Source organism: Nakaseomyces glabratus, chromosome F, assembly GCF_010111755.1.
Source record: "Nakaseomyces glabratus chromosome F, complete sequence".
Lineage (NCBI taxonomy): Eukaryota > Fungi > Ascomycota > Saccharomycetes > Saccharomycetales > Saccharomycetaceae > Nakaseomyces > Nakaseomyces glabratus.
The window spans coordinates 915428-935825 of record NC_088956.1 but is presented as its reverse complement, the minus strand read 5'-3'; the positions used below and the strand labels follow the sequence as shown (position 1 = coordinate 935825).

General features: G+C 35.8%; 8 protein-coding genes across 8 annotated transcripts; 4 read left to right on the top strand and 4 right to left on the bottom strand.

The window, feature by feature from the left end:
• Nucleotides 1-2058: 2058 nt before the first annotated feature.
• On the top strand, nucleotides 2059-4566 carry GVI51_F08767 (putative transcriptional regulatory protein; the record flags this gene model as incomplete). Its single annotated transcript, XM_446369.1, has 1 exon — nucleotides 2059-4566. One exon carries the CDS (start codon nucleotides 2059-2061, stop codon nucleotides 4564-4566), a length of 2508 nt encoding a protein of 835 aa, XP_446369.1.
• A 115-nt stretch (nucleotides 4567-4681) lies between these two features.
• BAT1 (branched-chain-amino-acid transaminase BAT1) lies at nucleotides 4682-5869 on the bottom strand (the record flags this gene model as incomplete). The annotated part of the gene is made up of 1 exon (XM_446368.1): nucleotides 4682-5869. One exon carries the CDS (start codon nucleotides 5867-5869, stop codon nucleotides 4682-4684), a length of 1188 nt encoding a protein of 395 aa, XP_446368.1.
• A 624-nt stretch (nucleotides 5870-6493) lies between these two features.
• Nucleotides 6494-7183, top strand: FAU1 (5-formyltetrahydrofolate cyclo-ligase; the record flags this gene model as incomplete). The annotated part of the gene is made up of 1 exon (XM_446367.1): nucleotides 6494-7183. The coding sequence occupies one exon, from the start codon at nucleotides 6494-6496 to the stop codon at nucleotides 7181-7183; it is 690 nt and encodes a 229-aa protein (XP_446367.1).
• Nucleotides 7184-7341: 158 nt separating this feature from the next.
• On the bottom strand, nucleotides 7342-8100 carry FMP10 (Fmp10p; the record flags this gene model as incomplete). The annotated part of the gene is made up of 1 exon (XM_446366.1): nucleotides 7342-8100. One exon carries the CDS (start codon nucleotides 8098-8100, stop codon nucleotides 7342-7344), a length of 759 nt encoding a protein of 252 aa, XP_446366.1.
• Nucleotides 8101-8303: 203 nt separating this feature from the next.
• On the top strand, nucleotides 8304-8513 carry GVI51_F08679 (uncharacterized protein; the record flags this gene model as incomplete). The annotated part of the gene is made up of 1 exon (XM_446365.1): nucleotides 8304-8513. The coding sequence occupies one exon, from the start codon at nucleotides 8304-8306 to the stop codon at nucleotides 8511-8513; it is 210 nt and encodes a 69-aa protein (XP_446365.1).
• Nucleotides 8514-10373: 1860 nt separating this feature from the next.
• SET5 (S-adenosylmethionine-dependent methyltransferase) lies at nucleotides 10374-11921 on the top strand (the record flags this gene model as incomplete). The annotated part of the gene is made up of 1 exon (XM_446364.1): nucleotides 10374-11921. One exon carries the CDS (start codon nucleotides 10374-10376, stop codon nucleotides 11919-11921), a length of 1548 nt encoding a protein of 515 aa, XP_446364.1.
• Nucleotides 11922-12152: 231 nt separating this feature from the next.
• SKN7 (kinase-regulated stress-responsive transcription factor SKN7) lies at nucleotides 12153-14045 on the bottom strand (the record flags this gene model as incomplete). The annotated part of the gene is made up of 1 exon (XM_446363.1): nucleotides 12153-14045. The coding sequence occupies one exon, from the start codon at nucleotides 14043-14045 to the stop codon at nucleotides 12153-12155; it is 1893 nt and encodes a 630-aa protein (XP_446363.1).
• A 1704-nt stretch (nucleotides 14046-15749) lies between these two features.
• On the bottom strand, nucleotides 15750-17990 carry SCH9 (serine/threonine protein kinase SCH9; the record flags this gene model as incomplete). The annotated part of the gene is made up of 1 exon (XM_446362.1): nucleotides 15750-17990. The coding sequence occupies one exon, from the start codon at nucleotides 17988-17990 to the stop codon at nucleotides 15750-15752; it is 2241 nt and encodes a 746-aa protein (XP_446362.1).
• Nucleotides 17991-20398: the final 2408 nt, after the last annotated feature.

The window sequence follows — 20398 nt, the reverse complement described above, 5'->3', positions numbered from 1 at the left end:
AGTAATTTCGATTTCTGAAATATTTAAGGAACAAAAGTGTCAATAGCGATTTATTCTGCAAGGCCACCGACTCGTTATGTAAAAAGCTCATTTGAAAAATAGTAGTAATATAAAAGTTTCATGCCCATATTTTGTCACTTAGTAATCTCACGTACAATTCGTATTCAGGAAATAGTCAGGAAGTTTTTCGATTCCTCGGTTTGATTGCGTGAGCGGTTCATTATAATGAATAGCAAAGTTAAAATTCAGGGGAGGGATAAAGTGACTATTATTTAAATGGTCTTTCGTGTAGCAGATGATTAAAATTTGTAATTGATAGTGTTGGCACTGAAAAGGTAATTCTAGCTCGGATCTACTGGTAAATAAATTTGAAGGCTGAATTAACAGTTTTATCGACGGATGCAGTTATATCATAGCTCAGTATATTATTTCAAAGATATTAAGTATACAATGTGTACAAGGTAATATTACAATTCACAGTTCACTGGACATGATTTGGATATAGAGAGTGTTTCTTTGTTTTCTGATAGTGGTTTCCAGCAACTTAATGATCTTTTTGATAATGAGTTAAAGTTCTCTGTTGTGTAAGTTATAGTCCAATGGGGGTTCACATAGTTAATGGAGTTTGATATGCGCTTTCATAACTAACGGTCCCTTGACTGGCTAGTATATTATCTAATTGCATAAAGTCTTTATATGCAGTCTTAATAAGATTGATTGGCTCTCAATAACGCATTGGATTTCTCTTAAGCAACTCATCAAACTAACTTACCTAAAACTATCTAAGCAACCCTGATAAATTACTAGCATTTTGTTAGAGTTTAAAGAAAATCTCATTACCGTTTTAAGATCATTCAAGTTTAAGTCATTGTAAGTTCTAGAAATGATGGCATTACTGACACGAGATACAAGTCTCAGAAAACTACAACAGCATAACGAATAGGAGTCATTAGTCTTCCTTCATTAATGTATATTCACACAACCTCAGATACGAACAAAGACTAGGATATAAGAAACAATTCTGAAATGGTTTGTCTGTCTCAGAAGAGCAGTATCGATGAAAAGCTTATCGAACAACTACCTATCTGGTGACATCTTTCAAATTTCCGATATTAGTAGCAGTAGCAGGACTTAAGATAACGAGTTCTTAGAGTAGTTCACTCAGTTTAAGTGCCCTAGCCTTGTGGAATATAGTGCAAGTCATTTGGTCTTCGAATCAATTGGATTAGGATCTTTCATTTAAGAATTTCTCAATATTCGGCAGGAACTATCCGTGTATGTATAATGAGTGTATTCGCATGAGCAACCTTTCTATGTAAGTTTAATTCAAAACTGTAGTTTCACTTGAAAGGCGAAACGATTGAAAGGTCTTGTCTGGTTTGTGTTATATTGATCGTTTTACATTTGTGATGACGGATGTAGTTCAAACAAACTGAAATTATGACATTATTCAGCTAGTTTCTATGTTGTTAGTGCAGAAAGCCAAGAGAAAAAATTTAGAAAAAAAAAAAGTGCATCAATAGTAATATAACTTCCTATCAGAGCATATTTTAGAATATGGTAAGAACTATGGATTGTTGTGTATTGTATAAACTGTACAGAGAAATCAGCACTTTTAAAAGATAATTCTCTTGCCCATGATTTATCCTTGGACTACTTGGACCACTCAATTGCAAACCAGGTAAGATTAAGAAATTTATTGCATTGCTGATTTAGAAGGGGAATCTATCTAAAAAATTTGCGCTTGATATCAGTGATCAGAAATACCCTTTGTTCTATTTTGTTGGCAGTTGGCTCACCGCATTTTGTTTCATGGAGAGAAATTAGATTATCTTTATAATAACATTTGGTTCAGGTAACAAGACTAAAAAACTCCATAGAATTACTTACTAGATAGGATCAGTCGAATCATACATCTAATATTACAAGAATTTTACTTCCACCTACAATAAATTTGCTGATTACTTTTGATTTTTCTCCTACGAACAATTTCTGATTTTAAAAAGTGGTACAATAAACCGGTTATACCCACGCTGTTTTGAAACAAAATAATAGAACATGGCACCACCACTCGCGAAGAAAGCCAAACTGGCTGGGAAGGATAGAGTAATAAGAGCATGTGATGTTTGCAGGAAGCGGAAAGTAAAATGTGATGGAGATCAACCATGTTCTTCATGCATGACAGCAAGCACTGTCTGTATTTACAACGGGGTCGCTTTCCCCCATGTCAAGTCATTCTATCACAGGGATAACGACTTATATAGGGAGTTAAGGCTGCTGTACAAAAGTGCAAAAGCACTATCAAGAAATGAGAAGATTAAGGCGTCTGGTCAGCTTTGTAAAACCTTAACAGAGATCGAAAACAGTATATCAAACTTGCAATCACAGGTAGATTTGGATATTAACGATGAAACTATAGCAGATTATGATGGGGAGGGATCGTTAGAAAGGCAATTTATTGAAACCAGTACCGTACGTTTGAACAGGTTTAGCAATGTAGACATGACAAAAAATAATGTACCTAACATTACCCCATACTTCGGTATATATTCTACATTGGCGATATTTTCTAAATATGGTTTCAGTTGGATGTTTAAAAAGCTCATGTCATACTCGAATAACACTTCTACAAGAGAGACCATGTATATATATATGAAGTTTTTGGATATGGCTCAATTGCATTATGAAGAGGATATCAATCAAAAGACTACACCTATTGAGTGGTGTTTCGATAAGTACGCTGTTAATTGTGATTGTAAAACTTTGGATGGATTGTTTGCTATATTAAACATCCAAGTTAACCCCACCAAAAATGATGATATTCTGACCAAAGATGTTTATGAAGAGTTAGCCAGGAGACCCATAGAATTTTTTTCAAAACTTATTGAGTATGCATGGGAAACTTGTTATCTATATTATACTGGAGTCGGACAATCATTTCAAATGTCTTCAAAAATATTTGAATTGGAGGATATAATGACATGTTTAGCATTGGAATTCTCCAGTAAAATTCTCTATGCGGACATGCACCATGAGATCATTATACCCGCAACACTACGTTGGGTAAGGATATGTCACTGGCATGAAGAACTTTACACAGTAGGAAAATTCCTTGCGTGTGCAATAAGGAGGGCATTGGATTTGGGCTTGAATTCATGGGAATATTATATATCACTTCCTGAAGTAGCTGCCGAGAAGAATAGATTAATATGGTGGGAATGTTATTGGTGGGATAAATGGTTTTCATTATCTGCTGGTAAGTCGCCTCTTATCGATGATGCAAAAATTACATGCCTGTTGCCCCGAAGGTTGATGGAATCTGGTTTGGATGAATCTATGACATGCCTGGAAATGATGGAAAGGTGTAATTTCAGACATATGAGTGAATCGGAGATTAGAATTTTTGGGTATATTATGCTTGGAAAATATATTGAGTATATTAACTCAGAGATATTATTTAAGAAGGAGTATACTGATTATCGGCTTTTTGCATCTGTTAAGAAACCTATTGATGTTACAATTAATAAATTTTATGATGAATATAGATCTGCGATTGATTTATTGAATAAAATGGAAAATTTTTTCGTATCGTTAACGGGAGTTGATGTAGACACTGACGAATTAACTGAATTTATGACCTATTTTATTGAGACAAAAATGAAATGTTTAATAGCCATGGGAAGTTTGATATATCGATTGAAAGGTGTTGAGGTTAGTGGCTCAGAACTATTAGATAAGTGTTTGAAAATTTCTCTCACAAATATCTACCAATGCTCCTTAACTGGACTGAGAAGAGTCTCTAACTTTAATTCATTTCTAATTGAAAGGTATCTTTTGCATATTAATTTAATGATACTCAATCTAATGCTAAGCATTATTGAGTCGCCAGAAAATGAGCCTGTGGAAAATATTCTGCTGATGTGCAATGTTGTACATTTGTTAGGTAATGCTAATGCTTTGAAAAATTGTTCTAACAGCAAGAATATGCCCTTATCCGAACTGATATGTAGGCAAAGTCTTTCCCTATCTTATATTTGCTGTAGGGTTTACGTTCAATTGGCTGTGAAAAGAAACTCATCTATTTCTGAAGAAGAAATTTTACGAGTTCTTCAACGTAGTAATCCACATTTTGCTACAATCTATAATCAATTAAACGACATCAGTTCAGATATTTTTAAGTCACTGTTAGAGTTAAACGTTGCTGGATCTTATCAAGCCCATTTGATAGATCATTTCCGAGAAATGATGGGTGATAAAATACTACAAAAGATGAAACAGTTAGAATCCGAAGTACAGAGTTCGGCTACACCTTCTAGTATTGAGGCTACATCCACTGTGTCTTCGACTGTACATCAAGACCACATAGACACGAATTATAAAATGAATGGGGGGCCAGCACAAGAATTACAAGATGTCACATTCGAGGCATTGCTTAATTCAGATTCATTTGCCTCGGTTTATACGGACTTTCTTGAAAGTTTGGATTTAAGGAAGCCTTCTGGTAATGATACGATGCCAAGTTTAAGTCTTGATCATCATGCAGATATGAACAACCCGTCTTTATGATGTAAGTCGCTAGAGGCTTTACAGTAAGGATTATATCTATATTAGGCAATTAATTTAACGTATATATAACCAATGAAATGTCATGACAATTTAACTACTGATTTACTATAAGATCCTATAATTGAGCTACTACTCTTGACCAGTTACCATGTTTTACTCTTCCATATTGAATATCAGCAATCCATTGGGCCACTTGTTTAGTTATTGGACCAGATTGTTCACCAGGTATCAATGGCACATCAATATCTTTTCCTTGCCATCCGATAGCCTTAATTGGTGAAACAACAGCAGCGGTACCGGCGCCAAAAGCTTCTAATAGCTCACCCTTCGCAGCTCTTTCAGCAACTTCATTAATGCTATAGTAACGTTCATTAATTTCCCATTCGTTTGGATCTAAGTTTTGTCTTGTAAGTGTCAATATGGAGTCTCTTGTAACACCTTCCAAAATAGTACCATCTAATGGAGCCGTCACAAGTTCTTTCTTTCCGGTAACAGAATTTTTGAAGGCAAAGAATACATTCATAGTACCGACTTCTGTCACATGTTTTTCGGGACCGAATAACCAAAGGTTTTGTTGATAACCTCTTTCTGCCGCTTGAAGTTGTGGAAGAATACATGGAGCATAGTTTGCACCCAACTTCTTGTCACCAACACCACCTGGCCAAGCTCTGGTTGCGTAGTCAGTAGCTTCTAGCCTGACAGCTTTGAAACCAGTCTTATAATAAGGACCAACTGGAGAGGTTATGACAAAAAGCAATGCTCTGTCTGGAGTACCGACACCTAGGCCATTTGTGGTACCAATCAAAGTTGGTCTGATGTACAATGAGTAGCCAGTTCCAGTTGGAACCAAATGTTTGTCCTGTTCAATTAGCTTGCCCATTAATTTGATCAACTCTTCGCTATCAAATGTAGGTAAACAGATTCGAGCTGCAGATTTGTTCATACGAATCATATTCATATCTGGTCTAAACATAGTAATCTTATTGTCTGGGGTCCTGTAAGCTTTTAAACCTTCAAAAAGCTCAAAGGCGTAGTGGAATACACAAGAAGATGGATCTAGGGTCAAGTTTCCATATGGCTTGATTTCCGGGATATCCCAACCTTTCTCTTTAGTCCATTCAATTGTAAGCATGTGATCAGTAAATGTCTGACCAAAAACAAGCTCATCATTAGGTCTGGGTTGTGATGGTGGTGTTTTCTTTGTAACTTTCAGTTTAGAGGCATCCAAGCTGGCAATTGACCTTCTAGCAAGGCCGAAATTTCTGCTTATACTAGCAAACGCTAGTCTAGAGTTCAGCATCATTTTTTTTAAGATATGACCAGCTTTTGTAGCTCACAATCAAATCTATGTACTGGTAGAATAATCCTTGAGCGATTAGTACTAGCAACTTGAGAAGACGTAAGAAACTCTGAATTTTATCCAGTTATTATATATACTTTTGCAGTTGACTGATTTCTTGAGATGATATGTAATTTCTTTTTTTGTCAGTTTTTCATTTTTTTTTTCAAAGCTTTGTGTGTACAAACAGGTCTTTCGCGAGTTACAAGGAGGTCCCGAAAAGGTTAAGCTCATCGACCTGACTCATTATATTATTGGGCCGTTACCGGTGTATTGCATTAGTTCACCAAAGGCTTGATCCTATCCTCTGGGAGGATGTGCTACGATAACCTTGTATTCACTAACTGTGAGTAATGGACAATGGATGCATTGATCCAAGGAAAAACAGATTTTCATGTTCGGGATGGCACAGGTTTTTGATCATTGTGTCTGAGTGATTTATTTTGTTGGTAATACGGTTCTTAGACTCCTGGCTGGATACCTCTATGATTTTTTTAAATCGAAATTGTACTACAATTTAGAAACCACAATTCGGTCTTAGAGTTTTATTCCATCACGCGCGCACTCACCCAATATTGATTATGATATATGAACGAGATGCTCGCAGTTAAACAACAGCTTAGAAAGCACATGGGGCAGACCCTTGGCAAGATTAGCAGGGAAGAGATAATATCACAAAGCGAGTGTATAAGAGATAATTTAATGCCAATTCTGGAAGGAAAACAAAATGTAGCTTGCTATATGAGTATGGACACTGGTGAATTGGACACAGGAAATATTATTGAGTCACTATTTGAAGCTGGTAAAAAAGTTTACCTCCCAAGATGTACACATACAAAATTAACAGGGCATGTTCAACTTAGAAATGACTCGAAGAATCCTGGGAATATGAAAGATCATCCACATCTTACATTTCATGAGATGGACTCCCATGACCATGTCTTAAGTTTAAGTCCTAAAGGGAAGTATAACTTAAAAGAACCTGACATAGAGGATGAGAAGTTATCTCCTCTACCACCTATGTTAGATGCAATTCTTGTCCCAGGAGTTGCTTTCACAAGTGGATGTAGCAGATTGGGCCATGGAGCAGGTTACTACGATGATTTTTTCAGTAGATATAAGCTCCAGCATAGTAACCAACTCCCTTTGCTTATTGGTATAGCACTGAAGCAACAAATAGTAGAAGATATACCAATGGATGCACATGACTATTTTCTGGACTGCATTCTTGTGGGGGATGGTTCAATACATTGGCGCAATAAACCTATTACAATGTAGGAGACTCAATAATGTACCTTATGATTTTCTTGAACAAAACAAAGAAAAACGATTATAAATATCAATTAGTTTATATACATGTATAGTTGAAAAATGGTCTCTAGCTTCAATAACATAGAAACACAGATCGTAATAAATAATTATACCACCAAATAAGCTTACTTTGAGGCACTGAAGGATCCGCGACCTTTAATAAGTGTCCTGTTACCCGTTTGGTCCATAACTTCTGCTGTTAATTTGATATTCTTTCCAAATGTCTCATGTTGTGTGGTCCTGACGATAACAAATTGATTAGCTAAAGTAGGGAACTTGTATGAGATTGAGAGGTCGTTTATCTTTTCGTCAGTTTTCTGTGTAATCAGTTTAACGCTTTCCCTCATTAAATCCTCCATGATAGTAGCTAATATACCGCCATGTACAATAAAAGGGTAGCCAGTTAACTTCATACCAAGATGATATATCCCTACAGTCTCTTTAGTAGTTGGGTTGAAAAAAAATCTTGGTGGAATAGCTATTCCACCAGGAGTACTTAGTGCTCTGTCAATCAGTAGATCTTCTTTTCTTCTTGGTGGAAATATCTCAACATATCCGGCTTTTCCTAGTTGTTTAACTACAGGCAGCTTTTCACATTTATTATACAACTGTAACTTATAGTCCTTCACCTCCTGTGCATCTTCCGGCAGGGAGTCATAACGCCAATATGCCATGAGATCTGTGAAAGTCATGTGTTGTGTGAAGAACCACCCCATACCAAATGTGGCTCCAAATATAGTAATGGGTACCCATTTTGGTGATTTTCTGGTCTTATTGATTGTGAACTCAGGCATGGATGAGGACAACCGGCCCCTTGTAATATGCTTGATACTCAGATTTCTTGGCAAAGCACGTCCAGTTGCTCTTATACTGCTTAATATCATCTTTAATGTTTCAGATGTCGTTCAGATTTATGTTCAGTGACTGTTTTTATGATATGGAAAGTTCCAATGGTTTTCCAAGTTGACAATGTTCGAAGGGACAACTGGTCAACTCAACTGACTATAGAACAACGAATATAGCTTCTCACAAAAATGAGAATGTGAGATGAGTATAAAAGAGTTCTACTACTCACCAATAGTTAACAATGAAGAACGCTGATTGTCGACTGTTTACTTTCTATTGTTTAAACCCTACCCCCTTCTTAACTCACTACTTTCGGTACCAATTTAAGAACTCGCCAAACTCCAGGACACTTCTCCTTACTCAGGAATGCTTGGGAACACTGTTTAAGGACTCACCTAAGAATCTTCTGAGTCATGTGACTTTGGTTAAGGGTAGCAATACCAAGTCCTAGTACGCAACTGCGCTGTTAATCTTTTGATGCTTGTAGATTGCATAGCTTATCTCAAAGAATTAGCTTGATAATGCTTTACTTATCGATTGGTCCGCATCAGCAAGGTTTGAATTTACTACACTATCTATAATCGTAGGTTGTTGACCTTTCTACGATTGTGCAAGAGCTCAGTAATGTAGAGTTAATGAATAGCTGTTTATAGTGGCTCACCGCAGCATTCTATAAACTCTTCAATGAAGGGAAAATGTGGTTAATGGTTGTTCCTCATTACAAAAATTAACAACGGTACATCATTGTTTTTATTCTGTATTACTTTTTACCATACGAAAATGAAAAAATACTAATGAAGCCAGCAACACAAACTGGAATAGCAACCGAGCGTTTGTGTCGGCTCTGTTCTAATACGTCATATTAAGAGGATAGGCATGTCTACTTCATATCCCACAACCTTTTTGGCCCTCCTGTGTTTCGATGGCAAAGCACGTAATTTTTGGCCTTCTCTTTTGAAGGGACTATCTTGCCCATAAAAATGACGTAATCACTGAATTGAGCATCTAATCTGTATTGGATACATCTTATTACAGATTATAACCTATACTAGAAGTTTAGTTCTATATATATAACAAGAGTAGTCACAGATTGTGGCCAAAGTATTGACAGTAATCAGGGCATCCCTAACTATCATATACTTTCAGAGCAGTTGGAAACGACAGTACTCTGATATTATCTTCCGTTTACATAGTTTAGATAAGAGTTTGGGGGGGGATAGAGGTTGGTTGTGTTGGATTTTTTACTATATAATGTGTGTACAGAAGATTTTGCCGGAAGTATTGCTATACAAGTGTATGGCATAGAGCTGACTCCACTGCTCATCCTGTTTGGGGAGGTTCTCTTGGAGGTTCACTTCTCCCCCTACCCCCCACCCTGACTTCGTCTTTCTCTATAACTTCCTGTTTTTTGGGTTTTATCTCTCTCAGTGGTTTTTTGGCAAAGTCCAGTTTTTCTTTAATACCTACATTTGTTAGGGAGAAGTGGAGGAGTAGATGAGACTTCCATGCAAAACAAGTGCAGCTTCCCTTGTATTGTGCATTATTTATAATCGTTTTTTTTTCCTGATCTTCGCATTTCTTACAAGCACTTGTGATTGTGTGGGAAACTATTTATTATGTATTCTACATTATTCTCCTCTGCTCCTGTTTCTTTGGAGCATATTCTCTTATATCTTCATTCAAAGTGAGATACTCTGCGGATTTGGGTCCATTCCTTCGATTTTTAATGGATGCAAGGGAAACGAAGAAGAAAACAGAAGAAAATAATCCTTTGAAATTTTTTTTTGATATTTTCTAAGCTAGTGAGTAATACTGGGCCAAATAAGCGGAGGGTCAATTGGTTATGTTTTAGTTTTATTTAAAAATCAATTACCTGTAATTGGAAAAAAAAATCAAAATCAGAGCTTTCTATATTATTCCTAACTTCGAATAGAAGTTTACAATATTTTTCATTCAGAAGAAAAATTAAAACAAAAGTAAAAACAAAAATAGACACTGAAAAATTTAGCTAGTGTACAAGTATTAGCAAAATTTGTTAATAATTTAGCATCGATTGATTCTGTGTGGTATTCTTAAAAAAAAAAAACTCGTTGGTTTAGTGTAGATACTATTTTAATTTGTCTAACTGATTTTGCTAAACAGTCATTGCTTTGGTTATATTTCTATAATTTTGGTAGTATCTGCCCTGTGCACAAGAAGCAAAGGCAATAGAAAAAGGTAAGAACAAAGAATTAAAGGCATACCAGTTATTTTCCATTTGGAACTTTAGGACAGTAAAGAGAATAGAAGATAAAAGCGATTTTATTGATTGATGAGTGTGAGTCAGTTGAAAATTCAAACACTTACACTTAACGATTCAGAGCCTTCTCTACCAGGGAAGCCAATAACGCCAAGTAAGGAACAGATCAGAGATGACGTTGTGTTGCTATGGAAAGAAGAACCAGCTGCCGAGGATCTTGATCTTCCTCACTTGTATGATAAGATGAAAATCAGAAATACGGACTGGCAATTCGACATCAATACTCTGGAGGATGTCCTTGTATCGAATAATTTGTACTCGGTAGATGACTCGCAGATGGACTCATACAATGACAAGATTGAATTTCCTGACATATCTGAAGTGATGCATCTGGTCAATGACAAACTTCCAAGTAAAGTTGAAATAAGGGAATGTGAAGAGCTCAGAAAGGGAAGAGGTTTGTACGCAACTAGAGATATTCAGCAAGGTGAACTTTTGTTTCATGAAAAGGTCCCCATTGCTATGGTACCTCCAATGGACAAATTGAAACTTATTCGTAGTGGAAAGTCATGTTCAATGTGTGGTGTTTCTTTGAGTAACAGCTCGCATTTTACCATGCTACATGGGTTGGACTGTAATGGATGTAATTCGATATGGTGTAGCACAAATTGCAAACAGAAGGATATCACACATCCATATCTAAAGCATTTTGGATCAAAAAATAAAAACATAAGACCAATGGATTGGAATATGTTTGAAAGGCATTGCCAGGAAAATATTTTTGTTGCGGCATACTCTATTGGTGTGATTCACGCCGCATCTCTTATAGATAAAGCACAATCTGATGAGATTAACCAACAATTTGAAGCGTTGGCAAAAATCTCACAGCGTGTAAGATATGAATCAAGTGATTCAAATAATATTGGTGGGACATTTGATGCAGAAATAGGGTCCCTAAAGGAAGAGAATCCTGAACCGCTTTGGAAAAAAGCATTTGACTTATTTATTAGAACATTTCCAGATACAGCAGAAATGGGATATGAAGTTTTTTTAGAGTATCTTGGAAGATTTCATATCAATCAACTTTCGGGTCAGTTATATTTTCTTTATTCATTCCTAAATCATAACTGTGAACCTAATGTGCGATATGATATAAACAATAAGCTTGAACTAAAAGTGTACGCAAGGAAATTTATAAAAAAAGACGAGGAATTGGTTACAACTTATGTTAATCCTCTTCATGGCGTCAGTTTGCGAAGAAGAGAACTGAGAGTTAATTGGGGTTTTATATGTAATTGTGATCGCTGTGCAAAAGAAATCGAATTGAGAAAAAAAAATGCAGTCTCGATAAGAGAAACTGTTTTGAATTCTAATTCCAGCTCTGAAGTTAGTTTACGATCTGGGCTGAACGTTACATCCCCAATTGCCCTTCAGAGAAGTAATGGAGGAAGTAGTAGTGATTTGCGCAGAAAGTCGTCTATTAGAAATCGAAAACCAGATTTGAAGGAAATGCTTAAGAATAGTAAAGAATTTGAACTTGAAGCCCCTGCAGCACTGGGTAGAAATAGATCTACATCTGTTAGATTTGATGACATTGTATCCATGGCAGTTGAAGAATAATGATCTTATAATCTTCCTAAATTTATAGAGGAGAAGATTTATGTTTAACGTTAAGTAGTTTATGTATTTAATATAGTTGATAGCCAGTAGTTGCTTATATGAGTATTTGATCATCCCTGAGAATGATAACAAACAAACATTAATAGTATGATTAGTAGCTCATAGCAGTATACTTGGAATATATCGTATTAATAGTTTTACAGGAATAAAATACTAGTTAGAGATGCAAAATTACGTATGTTGCTTCTTAAATGCAGGCTGTCCATCATTTAACGGAGTCATACCAAGCGGAGATCGATTGGTTAAAGGTCTTTCCAAATGTGATGGAGATTGTGGAGACATTGCAGAATTCAATGGAGCTAGTGGTGTAATATTCGAGGCTCTATTGTTGAATAGTGGACTCTGATGATTTGGAGGATGTATTGGGGGTAAACTTTGGGGAAGTGAGGAGTTTTGTTCATTATTTTGCTGAGAACTTATAATATGTTGCGTAGGAGGAAGATTTGGTGACTCGGAAGTAATACCTGACCCCCTATTCTGGTCACAAAGTGGGATCCTATCTTTCAAATGCCTTATTAATATAGAGTGTAGATCGTTTCGAGTAAATGGTTTGGCTAGAATGTCATTCATTCCGTGTTGTAGGTATGTGATTAGATCTTGATCCTCAATGTTACCTGTCATGGCAATAATAGGTGTTTGGTTATCAAAACTTCTTACAATTGATGTTGCAGTTGCACCGTCCAAATTAGGCATCACTATGTCCATCAATACTAAGTCGTATCTAAATTTCTCAAGGTTTGATATGGCTGAAAGACCATCAGTTACTACTTGTACAGTACATCCGTATTTTCTCAAAAACTTTGAACATAATTGGATAGAAACAGAGTCATCTTCTACAAGTAATACATGAAAACCTTTCCTTAAGACGATATTTTGGTCTACCTCTTTGGTTGTGCTTGATGAGTTGGAGGATATTGGCATCTGAATTTCTGGCGATTCAGTTTGTCCTACATTAGTGTCGGATAATATTCCCTGACTATTTGGTGGTAAGTCAAGTCTTTGATTTGTAGATAGTTTACCAGTCAATGATGGTGTATTTTGTAGCGATTTCATGGAAGGCAATGAAGGGCTCATTGTGCTATTTTTTATTGGTATTCCTAAAGATGGTGAAGGTGAAATATTTACTGGTGATTGTCCACTTGGTACAGGAATATTAATATTCATATTTTCATAAACTGAAGAAGGTAGCTCCACTCCTTTAGAACTTAAAACATTACATAGCGCATTAAAGTTATTGATTAAGTTCTCATTAACAGTTCGAAATGTTATTAAGCTGTCTAATAGTGTGTTATATTTTGTCGCGAGTTTTTGATAATCCGACTTCAAATTGTAATTATCCATCATAACTGTATCCATATCTTTTTGCATTTTATCCACTCTTTTCCTAAGGTTATTAAAAATATCTTTTTTTACAGTATTGCTTAACAGCGCAGACTTTAACTTGTTTTCGCTTTGAACTGACAGCAACTCGGGGGTTTTTTGTGAAGGTGCGCTCGCATCTTCCAGCATAACTTTTCTTTGGGCTGGTGTTTTCCTCTTGATAAGATCCAGCGACTTTTCATCATTTATTTTGAAGTTAGGATTCTCGAACTCCCAGCTTTGTTCGCCATATATACTTTTCTGTCTTTCTTCATTGGTTCTTTTAATTTTATGGAAATCATACTTATTGAGTTGTCTGACAAAACTTGCAAAATTAGAATGCTTGAAATGATTCGGTAAAATCTGAGTTGTGAATTTTCCTGTATCAAGCACCACAAAACTGTCACCGGTATTTGACCATCTAACTATGTTTGAATATTGATTGCTTTCTAAAATGTTGAAAAGTTTTCTTACAAAATCATTCGATGCTGGTTTTCCTCCATTCTTACCGTTTTCACCATTGTTATTTGGATTACTAGTATGTATAGAATGGCTACCGTCATTTGATATCTCTGATTTATCGTTCATGTTCATTGCTGTACTGGTTGCTGTATCTGCTTTAACTGATCCATCTAGATTGTCTGGTATCAGCCCTTGTTCTATGCCCAGAACGGGAATTTGATTCGCATTAACTTCGTAGTCCATATTAGTTTTATAGCGTTTATAAATTGCTATTCCGGTAATATCAGATTACGTATTGACCGTGACCGAAACACAATGTGTTTGTGAGTTTGATATAAAAGAAAAAGACGACTGAAGAAAATATGAATTGAAAGTATACTTATCAATATGTTTTATCGTCCTAGATTTCTCAGATCCTAGAATAGTAAATAGCCAGATCTCCAAATAATTGACCTAACCTCTTTGGTTTGCAAAGACGAGCTTATCTAAAGCAATTTTCAAATTGTGAATTGAAATCAAGGGTCGCGTTACACTTATTATGTGATTCTGTGATATCAACACTCAGCTTTTCTGCTGTTGAATTGAATGACAGATAGCCAAAATAAATTAAGAAACCAAAAGTAGCACAATCGTTTCTTTTGTAAACCTGGCCTTCTTCTTTTAGAAGTGGGTGAGATTATTGCTGGACCTGGATCTTTCCATCATGCTGTTTGTTTGTAGTCCTGTTTGCTTTTTCATGAGATAATTTTTGAAGTTTGATTGCGATAGTCAGTGTTCGCCCCAGAAAGCACCTGAGGGCCCGACACGATTTCTTGCCCTTTGGTTCAGGTTGAAAATCTTCTATTTTTTCCAAGCTGCATCTAGACGGAGTTTGACTCTTTGGCAAAGGAGGTTCGAGCCAAAGTCTTTGTCTGTCGTTTGATTAATAATTCTGCAGCAAAGGTGTTACTAATTCCATATTTTTATTATAAAAATGATTGTCCAAGTTACCAGATAGCTTCTGTCTTTGTAAGAGGAACAGACTATTGGGTGTCACTGTGTGCTACATATATTCTAATTCGTAGTTCGGTAAGCTGTATGCTCGCAATACTGTATCATTGTAATTAAGTCTTAGGCGTTTACAGAATAGGGCACTCTAACTTCGAATTAAACGTGAACCTTGTGGGCTTTTATCAAATATTATCATGAGTGTGCTATCTTCTCCACATTGAAAACAAGAATATTAGTAGCAGATGGTCTATTGTCTTTCCTCAGCAATTTTTATTTCAAAATTCTACTTATTACCTTGTCTCTTGCTAAAATGATTGCAGTTTAGTAGAATTTATATGACTATTACGCTGTTGAGCTAGTTTTTTGTGCTAAATTGTAATGTATGTTATAAAGCTCTTCAAATTCTTGACTAAATATGGTGATAGATAAAATAAACTGTTATACTTAAATATTTTATGTTTTGGATGAATTGACGGTATATTGACATTCTCGCAGTTGCATGGCCAATCTCATAAATGCAGCAAGAGTGATCAACAAGAAAAATAGCAAGCAAGCAATAAACCCAATTGATGTACAAAATTCATATGCATTAAATTATGAAAAGATAAAGCAATAAATATCTCTAGTTTTCTATTTACGTTTTTCTAATCAAATGATATTTGAACTTAGTTAATCAAAGGCATTAGGAAACGATATTTAAAATGTTAACAGAAATAAATTAATAAAGGAATAATTAAGTGAAATTAAAGTAAATGAAAAATTTTAATAAAGAGTGAGAAAATCCTAGCAATGTTGAGGGAAAAATAAAGGTTTTTGGGTCAAAAGTCTCTATGAAATACATGTATGATTTGAAAAAAAAAAAAAATACAACTAACCTGAACTCTTTTCTATAATACGACCCTCAATATTGCATTCTCAAGAAAAAAAACAACCAAAATGAAAGACAAATATCAATATTTATATCTCAAAACGTCCGCTTACAAATTCATCATCCATATGCTGATCACCATCAAAATCTAAATCTCTGGGGTTCTTCACATTCTCAAAGTCATCATCATCTTGATCTTCAATAACATCTTCATCTGGAGGCAGATTAGGATTACCAGGAATAAAGGATCCAGGCTCCATAAAAGAAGAGCTTTGCAGAAACCTTCTGTTACTATTGTTAGCATTGAATCTCTCATCAATGGCAGATTCATCAACAAATGTGAATCCAGCAAACTTCGCTTGCATACCAGGAGATAACGGAGTTGCAGCCATTTGATGGTGCTTGTTCATATATGACGTTGATGTTTGAGTAAATTCAGGGTCAAAATTAGAAGTATCGGTTTCCGAAACTAAATGAGGTTTAAATGGAGGAGGGATCTTTTTCTGTTTCAATAGTTCCCAATCGATATCGGCAAAGAAAGGATGAGCACGCAACTCACGACCATCATCTATAGCACCTAATCTATGTTTTGGATTTCTGTTCAACAGACCCTTAACAAAAGATCTACCTTCAGGGGAAAGAATATCCCGTGGGAATTTAACTTTACCGAAGGCGATCTTCTGATACATCTTTTGATTATCCTCAGCGTAAAAAGGTGACCAACCACAGCACATCTCAAATATTAGTACACCTAAAGACCAGAAATCAACCATTTTTGTATAACCAGATTCATCTAAAAGAAGTTCTGGAGCTAGATATTCAGTAGTACCACAAAATGTATTAGTTCTATCTTTGAGATCAGCTTTGGAAAGACCAAAATCACATAGTGCTATGTTACCGTTTGCATCTAATAGTATATTCTCTGGCTTTAAATCTCTGTAAACAATGTCATTGTCATGTAAATGTTCCAAAGCCAACACCAGCTCTGCTATATAAAATTTTGCCCTGTCTTCCGTAAAACGGCCTTCTCTTTGAAGATGCCAGAATAGCTCACCTCCACTCATATAATCTGTGACTAGATATAAATCTGTGGGAGTTTGGAAAGAAAATTTTAGACCAACAATAAAAGGAGAGGCTTTTGAAGATGTAGTTACTAGGATATTTCTCTCACCAATAGTATGTGCTATCTCGTTCTTTTTTACAATAACTTTCTTGGAAAGCACCTTCATGGCATATATTCTTTTAGTATCCTTCTTTTTCACTTGATACACTTGGCCAAAAGTACCCTTACCTAATAGACGTAGAACTTCAAAGTCCTGAGGACCGTAGTGCCTCTTCTTAGTCAAGGTATAGTGCCATTTGACTAGTATTTCTCCCGTTATTTTCTCATCCATAACTCTACTCTGCAAAGGATACCATTGCTCATGTGACATATTGGAGGTTGTGTGAATATTAGGACGAAGTCTTACTTGACCTAGAAACATGTCTTCATGATTAGAATCATACACTGATATATCTAACTCAGAATGTGATCCTAATACGTCAAATGTAGCTTTATGATGCCATATTGGATTTAGTCCGCTAGACACCACTTCCGAGTCAAAGTTGTTTTGACGGGAAGTTAGTTTGTTAAGCTGTGAAGAAGACCTATGGGTATATAATGGTCTCTTACGCAGCTGTTCCCTAATAGAAGACAAGCCACCATGATTATTAACATAACTACCATTGTTTTCAACGGATTCTGGGCCGTCAGAAATAAATTCGGAGCTCTCAAAAGTACAAACCACATATGGTAATGAGTTTTCAGATATCGTGCTCAGTCCTCTGGCTTCAATAATAGTTACTTCCAATTTTCCTCTTGGAATATCATTCTCACCACTACTACTACTATCCGTCCTACTACTCGAAGATTGTTCTAGTTGCACAGGAGATGGGGTTAAATGAGTATCTGTCCTAAATTGAGGTTCACTACCATGTTTTTGCTCATCTCTTGTACTTTGCTCTTCAGGACCTGTAGTTATTATAGCGGGCTTATCATTAACACCAATAACAATTTTCTGATTTACGTTATTTCCTTGAGTACTTGTTTTAGCAGGTTCATTCATAGCCTTCATTCTTGAGATGACATCTTCAGAAGCAACACCTGTTGTTCCCATTGCATATGAACTTGAACTCACTGCTGTAGTTGGAGTTGCAGTTTGTGACGTAAAGCTAGGGAAGAAACCATTACCAGCACTACCCAGGGCATGCTTATTTCCATTTGAAGAGGAGTTAGAATTCGAGGACCCTTGAGAACTGGGATGATGTGACTTTGATCCAAAAAAGTTCATTATAATAAATGTTTATTGAAGTGTGAACTGCTATCAAAAAAACCTTTGAATTGTATCTGTCGCGAAATGTATCGATGTAGATTAGATCTAGTTAATCTCAAACTTATGTGAATTCCAGTAAAGACAATAACAATGTTAAAACTCAGCTCTGAAATAACTTCTCTGGTGATATAATAGATGAAACTGGCTCTGTGATGTAATGAATTTTAAGAAACTAGTCTCCTTCAGTTTTAATAGTAGTATGCAACCAAAATTTGATCCAAACAAAAACCTGGTGGCAATTTAAGTCTCCTGTTTTAAAATAAATAAATAAACTACAGTATGCTCACTAATAACAAACCTGTTGTTAAATAATGTCAGACTGGATAACAATAGTCACCTAAAATTTGATCACAGTTTCAAATGACTGAGCAGGAGATGTGTGTTATTTGATGTTCTATTGATTCTGTAACGCAAAAGATAATGATGCGCTTAAGAATAATATAGTGTATTTGCCTAAAATTAGTCTCGTATCCCCTTAATTGTATTTTAAACAAGTCGTATTGTTATTATTGCCACTTCTCACTTAGCAGAATAACACGTTCCTCTTGACGTAGTTATGTACAGAAAAAGTCAATAAAAGATAAAGCTCCAGTTAATTATAAATGCCCTATGTTAAATTTCTCTTTTAAACCAGAAAGTATTGAATGTATGCTAGAACTCTATTGGGAAGCGTTCCTTATAGAATTGCTAAACGTTTGAGTTATTGCAGATGAAAGTAATGATCTTTCTCAATAAAATCCCGATAGCCTTTCCAAGCTTTCTTTACCTTTACCCTTACCTTTTCTTTTTTTACCAAGTCCCTACTCACGCTAATGCTTGTGAATATGATATGGAATCCAATCTGAGACTTACTGGTACTGAAACTATCTATTTGGCTTGATACTATTATTCTAAAGTTGCGCTATTAACAGCTAAAAAGGTAGATTTGTTTTATATACTACTACAGGTTCCAACTTTTCTTAATATACCATTACAAGAAAAGGGACAACATATACAATAACAGTTTCTTTTTTTGCTTTTTTTCTTCCTACGGAGGAATTCTATTGTATTTACAATGTAGAGAGAATATACTATGGAGATGATGCCCATATGTATCCGTGAAAGTAGTTAACGGGATACTGAAAAAATAAGTGAGCTTGGTAATTAGATGCCCTCTCATTCGCTCCTTACTTTTCAGACATGGCTATCTTCTTTTATCATCATCAATCTTGCTTCTGTTAGAGAGCCCCCTGGGGACTCACTGGGGTAGCGGGGAAGGTTGGCCATCGCGTGTTCTGCAAACTGCTACACACTAAGAAACGTAGTGGTTAAATCCACAACTGGCTTCCAAAATAGCTAACCATCGTCTTGTCCCTTCCTATCTCATCTCTCTATCAATGGCTGAGGGAAACTTGACCTTTTTGACATGAAAAACAGAGCAGTACGGGATATGTATAAGCACTCCATGCAAGTTTTCCATTTTTGGGTAACAAGAATATGTTGTAGTTATCTTTCACAATTATAAAAAAATGAGAGGAAAGCAGGCTAAGGGCACAGGGAAGGGGCCACGGAAGGATAAAAATGATGAATATTCAAGCTCATCGATTACAAAATAAAATATGATCATTACGAGGGAGTTAGATGACGGTGCAGTGCCCATATAGTTTCATGTATTTATCCTCTCTTTTACTTCACAGAATAACAAGACGAAAACAAGCATAGATAGCATTGCGGAGCAATCCTCTACCAACAATGTCCCTACTTTCCGTCTCTGAAGCATATATGTACATGTATTTTACTGTTTACATATTGCGGAATAGTGAAAACTTGCAATTCCGAGTTAGAATAGGATGAGAGAAGTATCTCTTCTGGTTATTGTTACAAAAAGAAATTTTTTTAACCGATTTTTTGGCATAGAGTTGCAGACAAGGCACAGCGATTGCTACAGTTCCTCGTCGTATTAGATCGTCCTTTTTTGAACGATAAACAGGGATTCAATTTCCAAGTTTTAGCATACTGAACATTGAATTATGCTGGGTATGGGTACTATGTCTCCCACCCACTTTTCACTGCATAGTGTTAATTTTTTACGTTATTCCTTTTTCGGTGTATTACTTTCTTTTTTGTTCATATTCAGCTTTCTTTCTTCTTTTGGTTAGACTCCATTAGAGCGCAACACAATTTTAGGTAAATCAACTTTTCTTTTTTGTCCTTGCTGACAATATCATCTATCCCGTGAGATGTGGTAGTGCTTTGACTCTACTGTCATGAAGTTGCTGAATGCTACTTCCCATAATCCATACAGCTCCAAAGTTTGATGCAAATTTATGACCATAAGTACGTGTTTACCTTTTGTGGCGTCTCATTTCAACACATATCGTTGAATA